This window comes from Peromyscus eremicus, chromosome 7 (assembly GCF_949786415.1).
Source record: "Peromyscus eremicus chromosome 7, PerEre_H2_v1, whole genome shotgun sequence".
In the NCBI taxonomy this organism is placed as follows: Eukaryota; Metazoa; Chordata; class Mammalia; order Rodentia; family Cricetidae; genus Peromyscus; species Peromyscus eremicus.
This window is the reverse complement of record NC_081422.1, coordinates 45476904-45497207: the sequence shown is the minus strand read 5'-3', so window position 1 is coordinate 45497207 and position 20304 is coordinate 45476904. Positions and strand designations below refer to the sequence as shown.

Here is a 20304-nt window from a genome sequence, read left to right as displayed (position 1 = left end):
AGCACTTGTTTATACATAGGAATGAAATTAAAACTCAGAGCCCTTTTCTCAGAGGGTCAGTTTGCTATCACACTAATGCACTCAGGTGGACTACTTAAATGTCCTTGGGGTTGTAAGAAAATACTAAAACTTCTAGTTTTATTTATTATGTCCTTGAGTGCATTTTATACTGTGATACACATACATAATTTGTTCTCTTTAGATAGATAGAGAGATAGATTTATACATATATGTGTATTTATACACTTGTAAACAATGTTATTGATTGAAAATTCCAACTTAAAAAGTTGGAAACCATCAGCTTATGATAAGCCTTCTATGCATGCAAGAATATGTATATGGTGCCACTCAAAATATTTCCTAAAATTCCAAAACTGCAGAGATCTAATCCAAATTTACCTCAGATTTTCCCCTTAAGCATTTGTTTTACGTTCTATAATCCTTTGAGCTGTACTCATGAACCATGTTCTGAACTGATTCCCAGGGTTCACGTGGGACTGCCTGCTGTATTTGTCAAGTCGTTACTGTTTGATGTTTTAGTTCCAAATTGTCAGCAGCTCTTATTTACTTACTTGCCTTATTTGATAAGGCACCGTCCTAAGCCTGTATTTTAGTGCAAAATTAGCTTGCAGCCTTTCAGTAGACAGCTATGAAAAGGGTGTTAAAGGGCTAGAGACATAGCTCCTTTGATAAAATACTTGGCATGCAAGCTAGATGACCTCAGTTTGGTACCTAGAACTCACACAGAACTGGGGACCTGAGTTTGATCTCCAGAACTCAGGTAAAAATGACAAGAATAGTGGTACACACTCAAAATCCCAGTGTAGGGAGGCGGCAACATGGATCCCTGGCGCTTGCAGGGCCACTCGGCCTAACTAATCAATGAGTTTAGCACAAAGAGAATCCCTGTCTCAAAAGACAAAGTGGATGGCTTCTGAGGAAAACCTGAAGCTGACCTCTGCCTCGCACACATGTGCACACACACATGCATAAACATACACATGCACCCACACAAACATGCACATAGACCATCACCCACACACACACAAAAGTATACAGAAAAACAGTCTAAAAATTGCTCATCTTGAGTCTAAGTAGTATCTGTTCATACAGCAGAAAAATCAAATTTGTAACAATGATACACTTTTTGAACCTAGTAAAGCTAATTTAAATGAAAGTATACAGCAGTAGAGCTGTGAAGAAGCAGCTTGCAAACAATGCTTTAAAATTACAGTCCCTTGGAACAGTATTAACTAAAGTACACTAGGGAAGAATATCAATACCACATTGTGCTAGGTCAGCTGAACTATATAGCCTTGATAACTTAGCACTCACAGCCTCAAGTGAAGAGAGGATGGAAAGATCTTCAGAACTTCTTTCACCTGTACTCACCTCCTTAAACTTGAACAGGAATGCATAGGAATCACTTTTGTTAAAATGTCAATTCTAATTCAGCAGTACTGAAATCAGGCCTGAAATTCTGTATTTCTAGCAGGTACTAGCAGCTGCTACTGCTGGGGCATGGATCCTCACTTAGAACAAGGATCTAATATTCACAAAAATGGTAGGATGAGTATATGAGGCTTGCAAAGGTTTCTGACTTCTGAATAGTTCATAACTCCCTCTTTCACTAATATTTTAATTTCTGTAACCCTGTAGAATGTGGTAAAGCAATCCTCCTGTCTGACTAATGTGGGATCGTTTATCAACAGGTAATGGAGACCAAAAGTATGCTGTATCTTGTGACAGAATACGCCAAAAACGGAGAAATTTTTGGTAAGTTTTTTCTTTGCTTTTTTGTAACTTGAAGAGTCATTAGCCTGCATGAATGGAGTACTTCATATTAATATTTCTGATAATTTAAGAATTGATAATATTTTAAGTCTTAGACTAGAATAAAGTGCTAGGTAAGTTAAAATATGGAATATAACTTATTTTCTTACATGATATTAAAAGTGCTTCTTAATTTTCTTATTTGTATTAGAGAGTAGATAGTAAAAGATAGAGAGAAACGTGTCATCTGATAAGAGAAATTTTATTTCTTTTTACTTTTTACCATTCTGTTTATTGAGTCCTGCTATGGCTTAGCTTTTGGGAAATTCATTTATAGCCTGTGTGTAATCTTGTGGCTCTTATGCTTAAGTCAGGCACTCATAGTAGCTGTAAGACCTCAGCTTAAGAGGATTGTTTCCAGGCATTTGGCTACTTTCAGTTTGGACTATGATACATAGGTTGCTATGGACATTCATGTTGAAATCTTTCACTTCCACAGTCTACCCTGAAGTAACATTTGCCCCTGGCACATAGTGTAAGAACTTTAAAATAATATACATCTTCTTTGCCCTGCTTGACCACTGTGGTTTTGTCATATTGTACTTGGGTCTATTTTATAAAATACAATGTAACATTGGTTTTAGTGGTAAATCCTTTTTTAGCAGATATTTCCATTTTTTTAATCTTATTTATCAGAAGATACCATTTCCACATTCTTCTGTATACATAATTATTTTCACCTTTATTTCTTTGAGAGGATGCATAGTTTCATGCAGGGTCATTTTCCTTTGGCCTGAAGGATTTTCTTAGTATTTCTTACAGTATGAGTGATGAAATCCTTCAGTTTTTGTATGTCTAAAATAGTCTTTATCCTTTTCTGGTATGGAGGATTGAACTGGGGGTAATTTCACCAATTTTAATAATTTGATGATAACATGCTTTTTGTGGTTTTCTTCAAGATTCTTTTGTTTAGTGATCACAAGTTGTTTGGACTTGTAAATACAGTATTTTCATTGAATTTAGAAATTCTTCAGCCATTGTTCTCTTAAGTGTTATTTCTGTCCCACCTCTTTCTCCTCTCCTGCAGAGTCTAGTCCAGTCTCTTCTTTTTAAAAAATGTCCTTTTCCTATGTTTTATTTTAGGTAGTTACTCTTTCTGTGTTTTCAAACTCACTAGTCTTATATTCTGCAATATCTAATCGAGTTTTCTAGTTAAATATATTTTTCACCTCAGACACTGTATAAATTACAATTTGATTGGAATCGTGTGTGTGTGTGTGTGTGTGTGTGTGTGTGTGTGTGTGTGTGTGTGTGTTTGTCCCGTGTGTGTGTGTGTGTGTGTGTGTGTGTGTGTGTGTGTGTGTGTTTGTCCCATGTCTTTACTTAGCTTTTGAACATCTAGGATACAATTACAATAACTTTTAATATTCATGTCTGCTAATCTCCAGTATCTCTGTTCAACTCTGGATCAGCTTTGATAGGCTACTGTTCTCTGTTTTGCTCATATTTTTCTGCTTTTTTACATGAAAGGATAGAGGGATGGGGCTGAAGGACTAATGGTCAAAGAAAACCTCACTGAAGTTTGCGCAAATATTTGAAAGCATGGTTCTATACATATGGAGAAAAGAAGACTATCAGGATATAGAGAAGAACAAATGCAGAGTCCCTGAGGCCACAGAGTTCTTGGTATGTCTAAGGGTTAGCAAAGAGGCCACCATGACTGGAGAGAGGAAAGCAGGAGGGAGCAAAGAGAAAGACTAGTAGGAGACGCAGTCAGAAAGGTAAATAGGAGAAGTAAGGAGCAGACTTAAGGACTTACATCCACTGTAAAGACTTTAGCTGCTACTCAGATTTTCAGTAGTTATTCTCATTAACATTTCAGCATGGTGCTGGAGAGGTAGCTCAGTGGTTAAGAATACTGGCTGCTTTCCCAGAGGACCCAGGTTCAATTCCTAGCACCTATGTGGCAGCTGGACTGTAACTCCAGTTCCAGAGAATCTGACACCCTCTCTGGCCTCCATGGACACCAGGAACATGTGTTGTACAGACATACGTGCGGGCAAAACACCCATACACATAAAATAAAATAGACACAAGCAGACAAGTGACTGCCTGAGTTAGCATTTTCAGATCACTGAGACACACTGCTATTTTCAGAGGAGATTGTAGCTGAAAGGTGTAGAAACCAAAGATCCGGTTAGAGGGCGTTGAAGTAGTTGCTGACAGCTTCGTTTAGGATGTAAAGTAGTATAGGGATCATCTGTGTGTGTGTGTGTGTGTGTGTGTGTGTGTGTTTGTGTGTTGCACACGTGTAAATGTGGAGGCACAGATTGACATCAGGTATCTTCTTTAGTCACTCTACACCTTTTTAAATTTGAGGCATGGTCTTACTGAACCTGGAACTTGCTGTTTTAGCTTCAGTGGCTGGCCAGCCAGCCCCAGAGATTCAGTACCCAAGCGTTGGGATTACAGGTGCAAACCACCATGCCAGAATTTTATATGGGTACTAGGGACTTAAACTCAGATCCTCTCCTGAACCTGTTTTTATATGTGGGTGCAGAAGATCTGAATTCAGGTCCTAATGCTTGCATAGTAAGGGCTTAACTGGCTGAGCCGTCTCCCCTTTAGCCTTCGGTATATATTTTGAAAGTAAAACCAATTCAATTTCTTGTCAGGTAGAAACCACTTACAGTAGTGGGTGTAATTACGGGAGTAACCAGGATAGAGTTCCTAAGGCACTCAAATTAAAGAGTTAGGAAAAGAGGAGAAAGCCCCAGATGAAACTAGAAAGGAAGAGAAAATGGTTTGCTGGAAACCATGTGAACCAAGCAGTCTCAGGAGGATGATCAAACCTCTATGTCAGGTGACTCTGGTAGATCAAGAACAGTGAAGACTGGAAATTTACATCGCCATTTTGCAGTAGTGAGAGCAATTTTAGAGGAGCATCTGACCCAAAGCTAGATTAAAGGTGTTTAAAGAACAAATAGAAGAAAATGGTGAGTGCAAAATACCTTTTCAAAGGAGAGAAATGGGGGATAGTTCATAGGGTCAGTGAAGTCAAGAGAAGACTTTATTAGGTCTTGACCCATTTTTAAAGCATGTGTTTGTTTGTTTGTTTGTTTGTTTGTTTGTTTGTTTGTTTGTTTTTCGAGACAAGGTTTCTTTCTCTGTGTAGCCCTGTCTGTTCTGGAACTCACTTTGTAGACCAGGCTGGCCTCAAACTCACAGAGGTCCGCCTTCCTCTGCCTCCCTAGTGCTGGGGTTAAAGGAATGTGCCACTGCCACCAGGCTAGATTTTGTAATTTTATTAAACTAGAAATGGTTTTACATGTTAGGTGTCATTTTTATGAAAAGGGGATGGTCTTAGTTTTTCTTTTTGTGGAGATCTTTGAAATAAGCTTGAATCACACTCCTATATAAATTGAGGCATACTTTGTGGACTTTTACATAAAAAGTTTATTCTTAATGTAAATTATCAATTTAAATTCTGAAACGGAGAATCTGTTTTAGATAGAGAAGTTGGACAGAGAGTTTTAGTTAACTTTCCACTGTGGTACAGTTCATCTGAGTGCTGAAGCCAATGAGTAATAGAACTTAATTTTAAAATATGATGAAATCCTTGGATAATATTTACTGTTTAGAATGGAAGACTCTAGAGAAATCAGAGATCATTTAGTACGATTTATTTTTATTTATTTTGGCTTTGTCGTTTATGTGTGTTGCAGCCCAACAGAACTCAATGTCTTTTCTCACAAAAACTATTTCTCTCTCTTTTTTTTTTTAACTTGACTTCATCATATGCCAAGTCTTCTAAGCTGGGATCCTTGTGTCAGTATTGATTTCATCATCTCCTGCATCCCTCTTCAGATGATTTGAAATTCTGCCTGTTGTGCTTTCTATATGTCTCTCAAAAAACATACATCTCCCTATCCTCCTTTCTCCCCTGTGTGTAATATGCATTTGTTTAATTGATTCATTTAACAAGGTCTCCACAGTGTTTCCAGAATTATCTGTTTTTCCCTACCCCCTCTCTTTCTCCCTCTCTCTTTCTATGTTTGAGGCAAGGTCTCACTGTATAGCACAGGCCTCAAATTTGCCATTCACCAATTCTTCTGCCTCTGCCTCTGCCTCTGCCTCTGCCTCTGCCTCTGCCTCTGCCTCTGCCTCTGCCTCTGCCTCTGCCTCTGCCTCCTTCAGAGTGGTAGGATTCAATAGTGTACTGTTATCCATGATCAGAGTAACTTTCTAAAACACAAGCATAGTCATGTTAGTCATCCTCATGTTCTAAGTTGTTTCAATGACCATTAAATAGAGGTGGGTGTGGAGGAAAGAGTAGTTTTGAAAGTAAGGTAATGGCATAAGAACAGTTGTTAGGAAAAGATTAATTTTCATGTAGCTTCTATATGTGATAATATGCAGTTCAAGAAACATCTACCAAATAGTGAAAAATATGTGTAAGATTTCAAATGAATTGAGCCAAAAATGTGTTAAGTCAGCTGGAGATGTAATAAAAAGAAGTATATAAAAACAGTATTGGAGTATGTATTTTGCTATATTTTATTGTTTATCTTTCAGACTTAGGACTTTGGAATCACCTTTTACCTATACAAGTATTCTTTTAGACCTACTCTGTGTTGGGAGGATGTGTTATTCCTTTTTATTCCATCTTTTTTCACTCTCTTATTTTTGTATTTAGTTGGCCTGCAAACCATACTATGTTCTTGCAAAATGACTTGAAATTGAATCCTTCTGTTTCTGCAGTCATCACCCTAATCTAGGCTTTCATCACCTCATGTCTCAATTTGTGAAGATCTCATGTTTTACCATACTCTATTTCTTCCCCAGTCAGTACATTTCAGTGTACTTTGTTCGATCTTCCTGAAATAGCTTTATTATGTTACAACTGTGTCAATAGCTTTCATGTACCTCACTGTGCTTAAAAACTCTCCAGTCTGTACCTCAGTTAGCTGCATTAACTAAGTGGTCATGCCCAGCTATTCCTTGCATAGTTTCTTGATAATCATTAGTATAGACAACCAAATTGCAGATTATATTATCTGCTTTAGTTAATAGGTCAACTTTTTTTTCTCCTCTCCCCTATCCTCCCTCTTTCTTTCTTTCTCCTTTTTCTTCTCCCTCCTTCTTCTCTGTTTCTATGCCCCAAATTCTAATTTTTGGAAAATGTATGCTTGTGCTAGTGTAAGAAGTAAACTAATTTTTCAAGGTTTGTTGTTTTTATTAGTCTGCCTTCATTTCTATTGCCTACTCTTCCTCCAAGGCAACCACATTCACTTCTTTAGCTCATTAATTTGGATTTATTTCCATTTCCCTAATATGCTTATATTTCTGTTTCTAATTTTCCTTTTAAGTACAATATTTTCAGTGCCCCATGAATTTGTCCCCTATGTGTAAAGAAGTATGCTAAGAAGGTGTGTGGGACCAGTTGTAGAAGACCTTGTGTGTTAGAATAAGGGGTTAGCATTATTCCTTAGAATGACCATCCTTCAGGCCAAAGGTGATAGTATATGAATGGATGCTTCAGGAAGATAACCCGGTGGTGGTATAGAGTCTGAAGTTGAAGGAGAAGAGACTGTTTAAGAGACTGTTTTGTTTACATGGAAGGAAAGGTCTGAATTAAGATGTTAGATGTCAGGATCACATGAAAAGATTTTAAGTATGAAATATTTTCAATTCTAGCCGGGCAGTGGTGGTGCACGCCTTTAATCCCAGCACTTAGGAGGCAGACCCAGGCAGATCTCTGTGAGTTCAAGGCCAGCCTAGTCTACAAAGCGAGATCCAGGACAGGCACCAAAACTATGCAGAGAAACCTGTCTCGGGGAAAAAAAAAAATTGAAACCAGACCCTTCACTGAAAATATTCAACAACATTAGCTATCAGGGACATACTAATTAAAAATGCTGGTAAGACAACATCCACATCCACTAAAATGCTTAAAACTAGAGATGAATAACACTAAATGGAAGGAAAGCTGTGAAGCAACTAGAACTCTCATACTGCAGGTGGAAGTGTAATCTGTGTAACTACTTAGGAAAACAGATAATTTCTTATAAAGTTAAACATGTATTTTCCCAGTCACAAAACAGCTCTGTTGCTACATGTTTACTCAGGAAAAGAACAAGTGTTCTTGCAAGTGATTTGTCCATGGATGTTCATAGCCATGCTTTTCATAATGCCCAAAGGAGGAGCAATCAGAATCTCCATCAGTGAGATAATGTATCCAAAACAATCTGTGATATGGTAATGCAAAGTAAGATGGCTTTGAAGGCAAAAGAAATGCTCTCCTATGCTTACAATATCACATAAATAAACCTTACAGGCACCACTGAGCAAGAGTCAGGACACAGGTGTACAGTTTGTAGCCAGGCATGATGGTGCAGACCTTTAGTCCCAGCACTCTGAAGGCAGAGGCAATATCTGTTTGAGACCAGTGTAGTCTACAAAGTGAGTTCAGGACAGCCAGGGCTACACAGAAACCCTGTCTCAAAATTCAAAACAAAACAAAAATACATATTGTATGGTTCCATCTGCATGAGGTTCTACCACAGGCAACAATAATGGATGGTTATAGAGGTTGGTAAATGGTTGTCTTAGAGACAGGAGACTGTAAGAGCCCTTATATCATTTCTTTGTGTACAATGGAAATCTCATAGCTAGATCTGATCATCTCTCACAAGACCCTTCTGATGCTCATACTGGTTCTCAAAATAGAACATACACATTTCAGATTTGTGCTTGTGGTAGGTTGAATATAATTGACCCCCATAAGCTTATAGGGAGTGGCACTATTAGGAGGTGTGGCTTTGTTGAGTAGGCATGGCCTTGTTGGAGGATTTGTGTCACTGTAGGGGCAGGCTTTGAGGTTTCTTATGCTCAAGATACCACCCAGTGACACAGTCCACTTCCTGTTGCCTTCTGATCAAGATGTAGCCAGCACTGTGTCTATCTACACACCACCATGCTACTCGACATGATGATAATGGACTGAACCTCTGAAACTGCCACCTCAATTAAATGTTTTCCTTTATAAGAGCTGTTGTGTTCATGGTGACTCTTCATAGCAACAGAAACCCTAAGACATTGCTAATGTTGATCTGGAAATCCTTTGTTCTCTGTCTTCCAAGCCTCCTTTCCTTTCTTCCTCCCTCTCTCCCTTCCTTCCTTCCTTCAAACTAATTGAAGTTCTATCTAATCAAAAGTGCCTCTCAATTCTTTCCTTGTTGAGTTCCTCTTAGAAAAGCATTCTCGGTTGTTCTGCACAACTCATACTAATAACTTATCTACAAACTGCTTTTCATTATTCTTAAAGTTTTCATGTCTCTTTGTTGCTCTTGTGTTTTTGTTTTGTTTTGTTTTGTTTTGTTTTTTTGGTTTTTCGAGACAGGGTTTCTCTGTGTAGCTTTGCACCTTTCCTGGAACTCACTTGGTAGCCCAGGCTGGCCTCGAACTCACAGAGATCCGCCTGGCTCTGCCTCCCGAGTGCTGGGATTAAAGGCGTGCGCCACCACCGCCCAGCTGCTCTTGTGTTTTTATTGTTGTTTTGTTTCGGTTTCGTGTGTAAGGTGTGTATATATGTATATGGGTGTGCACAAGTGGAGGCCAGAAGTCAATATTGGGTGTCCTCTTATATTACTCTCTGCCACATTCTTTTTTAAAATAGGGTCTCTCACTGAACCTAAAGTTCAGGTCACTCTTTGGACTACAGTGGCTAGCCAGTTGAGTGCCCAGCAATCTGCTTGTCTCCACCCCACTGCATGGGGATTGCAGATCAATGGGTGCTACCATGCCCACTTATTATGTGGAAGTTGAGGGTCCTCAGGCTTACATAGGAAGTACTTGACTTACTGAGCCATCTTTGCCCTGTTATTTGTTTTGAGACAAGGTCTCATGTAGCCCAGGTTAGCCTAAAGCTAATTATGTAGCTCAAAATTACCTTGAACTTCTGGTCTTTTTGCCTTCACCTCCTGAGTGCTTGGGATTGAACCATGACTTCTTATATGCCAGGCAAGCATTCTACCAACTAAGCTATCTCTAGCACTTCACGTCTGCCTTTTCTCTCTGATAGATTGTGAAGTTCTGGTGAGGAGTTAGCAAAACACAAGTCATTTTATAGACGCCTGTTGAATGAACAATGTAATAGTCTACTGTGGCCTTTACAGGACTTATTTATTCAGGGAAGCCAAGGAGAGAATGCTGCCAGGTTAAGTAGTCTCAGGCACTTCTTTGTTCAGCTTTTGAAAGGAGTGTTTACTCTTGGGGAGATAAACATGAATGAGGAAATACCAACTGAATCAGGGGAGAAATTGGTTTCCTCTAGAATCTTAAGCAGTTTCTGAGTAGCTAATGGTAGTTCCACCTTCTACTTAACTTTATTCTGACTCCTACACCTCCTTTAAAATATGCATTTTGGAATATTGTGGTAAATGAAAGCATGTGCATTTAATCCTGGTGGCTTTTATTTTCTGGTTCTTAAAATACATGATAGATATCATTTTCTGGGTAGCCTGGAATATATAGTAGCAAATGAATTTGTTTTAAAAGACCTTGGCTTTTTCCTTTGGAGTTATAGGTGTGATTAATGAAAGTCGTTTAAGAGTTCTGCATTCTTTAGAACTATTTCTTATTTATCCATGTGGTCACGTGCAGTAAGTGGTGCAAAAACCATAGAGTGGTTGCCTCTGCAGACAATTTGGGTTCTGTTCAAACAATTAAACCGGCAGTCAGCAGATTCCGGCCTGGTAATTAAATTACCCAGAGCCTTTGTTTTCAGATTTCTGCCTCTTGATATGCTGTGTCTTTTCAGGCTGAATTTGTGCCTGAGGTTTATTGATTCATTTCCTGTCTTTCCCTTTCAATGGTAACATACTGGGATGCCAGCTGTGATAATTGAAAAGGGCTTTGTTTAAATCAAAATACCTTTAGACACTTAGTTCCTCAGAGAACCGAGAGTCTTCGTGGCTATTGGTTACTATCTTAATAGCCTAAAGATAATGTTAAGACAGTAGTTCCATTTGCTTTCTGACTTTAAGTAAACTTGAAGGTGTTACTCACTTTACATAACCACTGTGACTCTAATTTAACTTTTAGGTTTTGAAAAACTTACTAATTGAGGTCCCAGGGGACAATTACTTAAATTTACCTCCATCTCTCAAGTTTCTTCCATCATTCCTTTAGTTTAGACCTTCATCATTTCCCATTTAATTACTTCAACAGACTAGGGTCTCTTTGCCTCTCAACTAGTCCCTCTTGGGTTACAGTGTTACTGTCAAAATGATCCTTCAATCATACCAATCTCCTCTTCCTCAGTTTTCTGCTTCGACTATTTCTGTATCTCCCACTGAATTCAAATAAAAAGTTAATATAATTGCCTATTCCTGTCTTCCTTCCCAGTCCTTTCCTGGGCACATGATCTTTGAATTTTGTTGACTGGACTAAATCTGCACGTAGGTCTATAGGTAAATGTTGTTCTCGTGTGTTTGAATATGGTAGATGGCAGTGTGGAGAGACTGAAGAGGTGTGCAAATGTTGAGAGAAAATTTAACTGTCCTTAGAAAATTTAGGATGGTTCCCTTTGAAGTTTTATTAGATATATGAAACATTGTTATCTTTGAAGATGTCAGATCTAATTGATTACATGTAAATGTAGTCAGCATTTAGAGAAACCAGGAACTGTGCAAAGCCCAGCATGGTTCCTGATTCCCTGTCAGTGGCCTTCCTCCTGCTTTTGTTTAAATTGGGTCACACACTTAAAATGCCCAATGAGAGGTCTTGTGTTCTAATCTGAGTTCCACCTTTAATTGTTGATGTAAACATCCTTGGGCAAACCACATAACATTTGTGAACCTCCATCTCCCTTAGCATATCAGCAAGCAAAAGTCTGAGCTGTTTGAGTATCCTAAGTGCTCTATGATTGGTACTGTGCTGGAGATTTAAAAAAACAAAACAAAACAAAAAAACAGGAATGGCTTGACCATTGTATTAGAGGAATTTATAGTCGATGTTGTAGTTCTGAAAAATTGATGTCTGTAAATCTCGGGAAGTAGTTTCTAAAGATATATTTGAATGGACTAAATTTGACAGTTAATGAAATGTTTTGAAACTTCACATGCTTGAAAATGTAAGCCTAATAGACTGTAATTGAATAGATGAGTTTCTAAAAAGCAGTCTCCTTGTCCTGCTAACTCCTAGTTTTATTTCAACTGTCTCCTGGTAATTCCTGGCAGCCTACCTTGAGTTATGGTTAGAGCTGACCTTTGGTTGTGACAGGTAAGCCAGCCCCGTGTCCAGCGTCTCTAGCTCAGACACAGTGAATGGAGAAAAGCATTGGCCCTGCACTTGGCTGAAACCATATCCAGCCAGATTCTGTTAATGTGAAGACACTGACATTCTGTTTTTAATTTGTTCCCTGATTTTCAGGGTAGGGGTGAATTTCTGTTAAGTGAATTATTGTATTAAGGAATTTGAATCAGATTGTATTAATTCAGGGGAAGGGCCTGTTTGTGAAAAGGGAGAATTCCATGTGCTAAGGATAGATATTTCCTACTTAGGATAAAATGAAAAGCCCTAGTCTACATAGAGGGTGACCTTTTTATCCCCTTCAGCAAATATCCTTTCTGCTTCTACAAAGAGTTGCTAAGATTTCTGAAGACGTTATATTCCTAAAAATAAGATGCCTTTGCTTTGTTCTTAATGAATAGTCTGATTGTGTGGTTTCTCCATTGCCTATGTTTTAAAAATTGTATCTTACTGACTCAAAGTGATACATTACTTGTGGGAACATTAGGTTAGGTAGGGTTCTAGTGCTGAGACTGCATTGGTGACCCAAGTCCCTCACTTCATGAAGGTTCTTGTGAGTTAGTTTTGTGTCTTTAAGCTCATAAATCCTTTTCATCTCCAGTGTTCCGAAATGATGTGCCTCTGAGTCAATGTTCTGACTCATGGTGCTGGGGCTGGCAGTGGATCATTTCAACCTAGAAGGCGCTCTTTGGTTCTGGTGAATTGCTTTAAATTACATTGATGGTTCTTGTCAAAACTGGCTTCTCAGACACTGAGCCTCCTGGTCTGCCCTGTAGTTTCTTTATCTTTTTGCTCAGCTTTTCAAGGCCATTTCTTAAACCTTATCCTTTAATCTTTGTTGCTGTTGTATTTTTAACACTGAAGAGCTTAATTTGTCCCCTGGTTATTCCTTTTAGAAATAACTTATCTAATTGTTTTACATTATCTTCTTTTAATTCTCTGAGAAAAATTATAATTTTTTTCTCACTATATATATATATCATCTCTCTTTTGCCTCCAGGTTGATTTTCTTTTTCTGTTTTAGGTCTGTTTTCATCTATGTATTTTTTTTTTGTACATTGGAGAGCTTTTTTTTTAAAAAAATATTTATTTATTTATTATGTATACAGTATTCTTCCTGCATGTGTCCCTGCAGGCCAGAAGAGGGCACCAGATCTCATTACAAGTGGTTGTGAGCCACCATGTGGTTGCTGGGAATTGAACTCAGGACCTCTGGAAGAGCAGTTGGTGCTCTTAACCACTGAGCCATCTCTCCAGCCCTGGAGAGCTTTTTTATGTTTATGTACATATTTAGTTGTTTTTTTCTACTTAAAAGCAAGGAACTATAACAATGATGGGAAAGCCAGTCAGTGGGTGGGATTTTTCTACTCTGGGCTTTATTAAGGCAATTGACTGTATTCTTTTATAGGGATTCCCAATATTTTTGTCTTTGTACTTGAGATGGTAAGATTCTTTCAGTCTTTTATCTAGAAGTTAGAAGCTTGGTAGCCATAGTTTACATGAGTGGAGAAGGCTGGGGCATGTCAGGAATCAACATGTCTATGTCTACTGAATCATTTTTAATGTGGCAATATTCTTTCTTCCCATTTGTACCTGGGGTCCTTACGTCTGGAGGCACTATTTTAGTTTCAAGAGAATAAGATGCTAGAATTGTACTGGGCTAGAAATCAGCATACTCACCTACCTGCACAGAATGAGAGAGAGATCTGGGGATGAAATTACTTCTTAAACCGTCCTGTAACTGATCATCTTTATCTCAGCTTCACCTTGGACTAACTTTTGGAATTTCTTGTGCCATGCATTCCTGAGTATTTGGGGGACACTACAGTGTGAATTATTGATCCCTGATGTTTTCCATTGCTGAGGCTTTGGTTTTCTCAAGTTAAAGTTGATATTTTGACATTTAGGGTCTTTTGCTTCTCTAATTTGCCATTTTTACCATTTGCTATTATCGTAGAGTGTGATATGATCTCTTGTCTCTAGGAAGTCTTTCTTAGGTTCCTTTTTCTCAACACGTTGTCTCCTTTAAATACTTGAAGGTAGTTACAGCAGCTGTTGAAATGCCTTCTGATGGTTCCATCCTCTTTCTCATCCTAGGTCATTTTCTGTTGTCTGTTTCTCTTGATTATAGGCAACAGTCTCCCATGCACTGTTGCCTATGTTGACTAACTTTATTTAATGTTGACCATCATGAACTTCATGTTGTCAAGTTTCTGGGTTTTTGTGTCTACTTTTAAAGAGTGTTCAGATTTAGTAGGCAATTGCTACTTAGAGTTTAGTTTGATCCTTCTGAGCTTTGTTAGGTTGTGAATAAACTTTACTCTGTTGAGCTAGCTTCTCTGCTGAAGCTGCTCAGCCATGCCTTCCATGGTCTCTGATGGATGCCTTAGTTGACCATTGACTGTTCTTACTGTGCCTGTTAGCAGTTTAAATGAGTTCTGCGGGAGGCTTGAGAACCTTTCATCTCACAGGCCACAGCCTTTCTTCAACCAATCTTACAGAATTTCATCCTAGTCCTGTGTCTTAGGATTTTACAAAGACCTTCTGGTACCTCAGGCAGATTTCTGGCCTTAGTATTTTTCTGTATACCCAGTTTCCTCCAGAACTTTGTCCCAGATCTTAGAGACACCTCAGACTTGGATTCTGATTTCTATGCCTTCTAATAAAGAATAGGAACATGTTCTGTTTGGCATCCCTATTCCTGTAAAATTCACCCTACACAGAAAAGCCAGGAAACCATAGGCCTCCCTTAATTTTTTTTCTGTTCATTCAGGAACCAGAGTCCTTTGTTGCCTTTTATCCAGGGTCCGAGAAGAGTAGTTTTGTTTTTTAGTTTTTATTTATTTTCTGTATAAAGGTGCTTTGTCTGCATGTGTGTCTGTGTACCATGTGTATGCCTGGTGCCAGGGAGGCCAGAAGAAGGCATCAGATTTCCTGGGACCGGAGATGGAGTGAGACACTATGTAGGTGCAGGGAATTAACCTTGGTCCTCACTGCTGAACTGTCGCTCAAGCCACTAAGAAAAGTAGTTTTATACATTGGTCACTCTTCTAGTTGTTCTAAGGATAAATCTAGGTCATGACTATATGTGAAAATCAAGCATTCTTAGTTTAAATCCTGTTCCATTTATGTTTTAACTTTGTGTATGTGGGTGTTGTCCTCATTTGTTGAGTTTGTTTTCTGTCTTAAGTGGAGCTTTAGCATTTCTTAGGAGTTTTTTCATCTTCCTTTGTGACTGAACCTTGTCATTGAAATCCCTTGTTACACTCTTTCCTGCCTCTGTTAGGCAGCCCCGTGGGACTAGGGCTTCCTCTAAAATCTAATCTGTGTTACTCCCTTCTGGAGTTATGAGCTCCATCTGTCCAGGGGTGTGTTATCTAGGGTGTGAAGATAGACTGACTTGATCTGCCTCTACCTTCTACGCTGTTCTAACCAATACTACTGTTCTGGTGTCTTGGCCTTTTCCCTTTCTAAATCCATTTGGATATTGAACACTGGCCATGCCATTCCAGGTTTTTGTTTTTTGTTTTTTTGTTTTTTTTTGGTCTATGTTGTCATTTAAGTTCCATGATGATTTTAACCTACAATTTTCCTCTTTAGTTCAGTTGGTCTATTGTAGGTTATAAATTATTCTATCTCTAGTCCATCAGCTTTCTCATGTGACTGACTGCTAATTAAGTAATCAATCCTCTCACATTTCTAGGATTTGATATACAAGGAAACTAGCCATTTCTTAGTCTTCCATCTCAAAACAAGCAAAGTAACTTCTTTTGTCCCCATCTGCATTGAATTACTTTTAAATAGATTTACTTTCTATTAAATGTCAGGTTTTTTTAAAGATACAAATATCCAGCTTTATTGTTAATAAACTAAACAGTAAACAGTAAAACACATTGCTTCTTTGTCCCATTGTGAGTCATTTATTTGGCCCTTCATTTAAAAAATATATATTATTAGGCATCTTTGCTGAGCATTTGAGGAATGGAGTATTGACCAAAGGAGAATTTAAGCATAACTCTGAGTATTATACCTCATGATAAGTGCTGTAGAAAGTCTGAGGAAAGTTCTTTAGGAAGTCAGGAGAGGCAATTACTGACAAGCACAGATAATATTTGCAGGGTAGAGACTTACAGACTTAGTAACAGTAGTGTGTCTGGTGAAGATCACCAGGGAAGAAGCAAATCTGCCTGTTTCCTTTTAGTACTAATTCTCGTTTTACTTGGGCTGCAGCAAACTAAAGCTTAGCAATCAACACACACACACACACACACATACACACACACACACACACACACACACACACACACACACACACACGGAAATGCACTCTGACAGAAAAAGCAGTTCTAGGCACTCCCTCCCTATGAGCACCTCTGTTCCCAAGGCTTTGCTCCCTTTAGGCAATGATTTTCAAGTCTTTAACTGGAACCTTGAAATTTCCCTGAACTTCGTTCGGATCCTTTCTTGCTGTCACGGTACTTAAAACGGATTACAAACTGAGCATACTGCCTTCTCTTCCAAATACACTCTTCCTGTGCTTAACATTTTCTCACTGATTTGATCATTTTTCTTCTACTACAAGGTTATCTTTAACTCATTTTTCTTCGTTCATTGTCTAATTAGTTGTCTAGTCTTATAGTTTTTTTTGCTGTGAGATACTTCTCATTGTCACTTTGATTTGCTTTGTTTCCATTGCCATACTCCAACTTAGTTCTTCCTTCATTTATTCCAGTTTATTACTAACATCCAATTAGTCTCTTATCTGTAGTATTTCCCTCTCCAATCTATTTTATGCATGGATGTCCATTTAATATAAATCACCACTTGAATTACTACTTCAGAACCCACATGGCAGAAGGAGAAAACTGATTCCCACAAGTTATCCTCTGACCACCTATATAGCATGTGCGTGCACGCACATTCACTGAACAAATATAATGTGTGTTTTTCTTTGTCCTGAACTGGTATAGCAGCAGTTAAGATCTTCAGTAGTACAGAGCAACCGTTCTTGCAGTTTTGGTTCCCGTCCTCTCCCTCTGTGTATTATGTGAAAGACAGTGGGCTTTGGAATCACAGACTTGGACTCTTATCCTAATTCAGCCACAGACTGAATAATGCTGTTTGATTTAAAGCCACCTTGTGTATATAACTTGAGTTTGCCCGAACAGTTTCCTTATTCATAGTGAACTGTAATCTAACTTAGATGTATAAACAGACTGTAACTTATTCTTGTAACAAGTAGCTTGAGTCTTAGCCAATCACAAATAGCTAACTGTTGAACCCATTTTTACCAAACCAAGCCCATTTTGTTCCCTGCAATATATGCCAATCACTGAAATTCCTCAAGTTTCACAAAAGAAAGAGTTTATTCACAAGGCAAGAAAATATGAAAAGATAGAAGACCCAAGTCTCAGATCTGCCTCCTCAGGCAGGATTTAAGGGACATGTTTAAACATGTCCCCATGTTTATGGGACAAAAAAGGTAGATGGTCTAGGATATGAGAAAAGGTGATTGGAGAGAATGGAGAAGAGTAAAGTAATGGGGATCTGTACATGCATAATCAAACTAAATAGCTCTTCATTGGACATGTGTTCAGAAAATGGCATCATTATCCTGATTTCAAGGTAGTGTTTAAGGCCTATGGTGTCAAAAAGTTACTCACCAAACACATGTGTAGGCCCAGGTGAAGAGTCAATCATCTTAGTATGGTTTGGGTTAGACAAAAGCAGCCTCCAAGTTCCTGAAAACCAATTTAGAATACTGTTACCTGCTGGAGATGCTGTGAATGTGTTGCTCTGATTGGTTGATAAATAAAATACTGATTGGCCAGTAGCCAGGCAGGAAGTATAGGCGGGACAAGCAGGGAGGAGAATTCTGGGAAGGAGAAGGCTGAGTCAGGAGACGCTGCCAGCCGCCACCACAATGAGAAGCAGATGTAAAGTACCGGTAAGCAGCCACGAGCCATGTGGCAAGGTATAGATTTATAGAAATGGGTTAATTGAAGATATAAGAACAGATAGCAAGAAGCCTGCCGCGGCCATACAGTTTATAAGTAATATAAGTCTTTGTATGTTTGCTTGGGTCCAAGCGGCTGCGGGACTGGCCGGTGAGAGAGATTTGTCCTGACCTGGGGCCGGAGCGGGACTGGAGAAAACTCCAGCTACAGTTACCATGACCCAGATGTCAGAGGTGCTATCTATAGTGAAGCTAATGGAAGTGTCACTGCTTAGTCTTGTCCTGCAGAATTAGTGATAAAGGCAGGTAATTAGAAGCAAGTGAAGCTGAAGGCTTTATTCAGGTCTTCTGTCTGTTCTCCTGTGTTCTAATAAGACAGACTCAAGCTGTAGCCCTTCAGCCTGTCTCTCATCACCTCTGTCTTCTGTAGGTCACTTCCGCCTCTTAGCTATAAATATAACCTACCCATGTGGTAGAGCAGGAGTTTTCTAAACCATTTTGGATCCAGACTGCTAACCAATTCTAGAATTGCAAATAAAGCCAATTAAGATCTGCAAAGCTAGATTTGTTAATTTTGTCTTTGAACAATAAGTAACTTAGGAAGTTATTTAACTTCTCAAAATCTCAGATTCTCGTTTGTATAATGATTGGTGTCTGGGATGAATAAATAATACCACAGAACTTTGTACTTAGTAAATGTTAATCTCTTTTTCTTTGTGAAAATCAATTTGAATGCTCTACTGCTCTCCATATAATCATCTATCTGTATAATTACCCTTCTGTCTGTTTTTTCCAGCTTCTCACAGTGAAGTGATGAAGTTCCCCTCCTACATTGGTCAGTTCTTCAACACTAGCTGACTGTCCTTTAATTCTTCTGCCCAGAATTAGCTAACATCAGACTCTGCAGGTTGAAAGGCTTACCCACAAGATGGTCTTCACTTGCAACACAGTCATAAGTAGACATTATCTGAATGTCTGTCCACTTCACGCAAGCTCAGGACTTGTCACAAGTCTTTGGGTTTTATAATTTGTTAGATTGGCTCATAGAATATGACAAAATAGTTTGCTTGTGTTTCTTGATTTGTTATAAAGGGTACAGTTGATGAACCCAAATGAAAAAGGTGTCTAGGGCTGGGTAAATGGGTAGGTCATGTGTTACTTCCATGTCCTTTCTGGACATACCACCTCCTGGTGCTAGTGTGTTCACCAACTTAGAACCCTATTGGCCCAGTCATGTGTTTTTAGAAAAGTTCTGTTATGTAAGACAATAGATGAAGTTATTGGCCATTATGATTAACTCAATTGCCAACCCCTCTTCCCTCCTCTTCAGACCTGGAGGTGGGGCTGAAGTTCTAATTGAGCTAATCTTAGTTGATTCCTGTGACAGGTGGCTTCATCTTGAAGATTTCTAGAAACTGACCAGAGTCACCTCATTAGCATAAACTCTGTCATGCAGGAGCTCCAGGAGTCTTCAGGAGAGCTGTGTGTGGAATTGTACATAGAAACCAAATATACCTATTTATTTTCACAGCTGGAGAGAATTCCCTCAATCCCATTTTTACCAGGCAAAACCCCCTCATTTTCCATTCACATTTCATTTGATTTTTAAAGCCGAATCTGCCCCTTAGTTAAAAAGGCTTTCTTCATTGACATTGTCCTCGTGACATCTGCTTATAACATAAGTTGATTTTTCCTCCTGCTGCAGAGTGATCTCTCCAGGATCTGTCCCTCTCTCTCGTATCCTCGATACCAGTAAGTGTATGGCCTGTAATATAAGTTCAGTAACTGAACGGCTGAGTGGAATTGCTTTTGCTGTTTAAGGGTTTTATGTTTTAAAGTCTAGAGTAGTCAGACGGTCTTTACAAATCTTTGAATACATTATTTCTCAGTAATTATCTGAAAGCTGTTAACTTTTAATATTAGTATTTATTGATTTGAAGGATTAGGCACTATCTTGAAGATAAAAAATAGAAAACTTTTGGCATTATAGTAAGACAATGTATTTGATGTCTGCCACAATATCAGACAAACTCAGAAAAATCTTTGTTTTCCCAAAGAAAGTAAAAAAAAAAATTCTCTCTGACATATTGGCAGCATGTATCTCATTTCCTAAGTGACTCCTCTCAGCATTTCTACTTAGCTCAAATTTGCTTGTAGTGAAACTAACACCTTCACCTGTTAGTTTATTTCCAAACATATATATTTAAATGTACAATATGTCTCACGTGGCAGAAGGTGAAGACGGGAAAACTGAAAGACTC

At 38.6% G+C, this 20304-nt stretch overlaps 1 protein-coding gene across 6 annotated transcripts in view; it reads left to right on the top strand.

Moving 5' to 3' along the window:
* Sik2 (salt inducible kinase 2) overlaps positions 1-20304 on the top strand; it is a 106222-nt gene that overhangs the window by 11316 nt on the left and 74602 nt on the right. For all 6 annotated transcript variants that reach the window (XR_009380239.1, XM_059267865.1, XM_059267863.1 and 3 more), the window contains one exon: positions 1713-1776. Coding sequence is in view for 4 of the 6 variants with exons in the window: in XM_059267865.1 (XP_059123848.1) it covers positions 1713-1776 (64 nt within the window). In the remaining 2 variants the exon portion in view is untranslated. The remainder of the gene's footprint in view (positions 1-1712; positions 1777-20304) is intronic.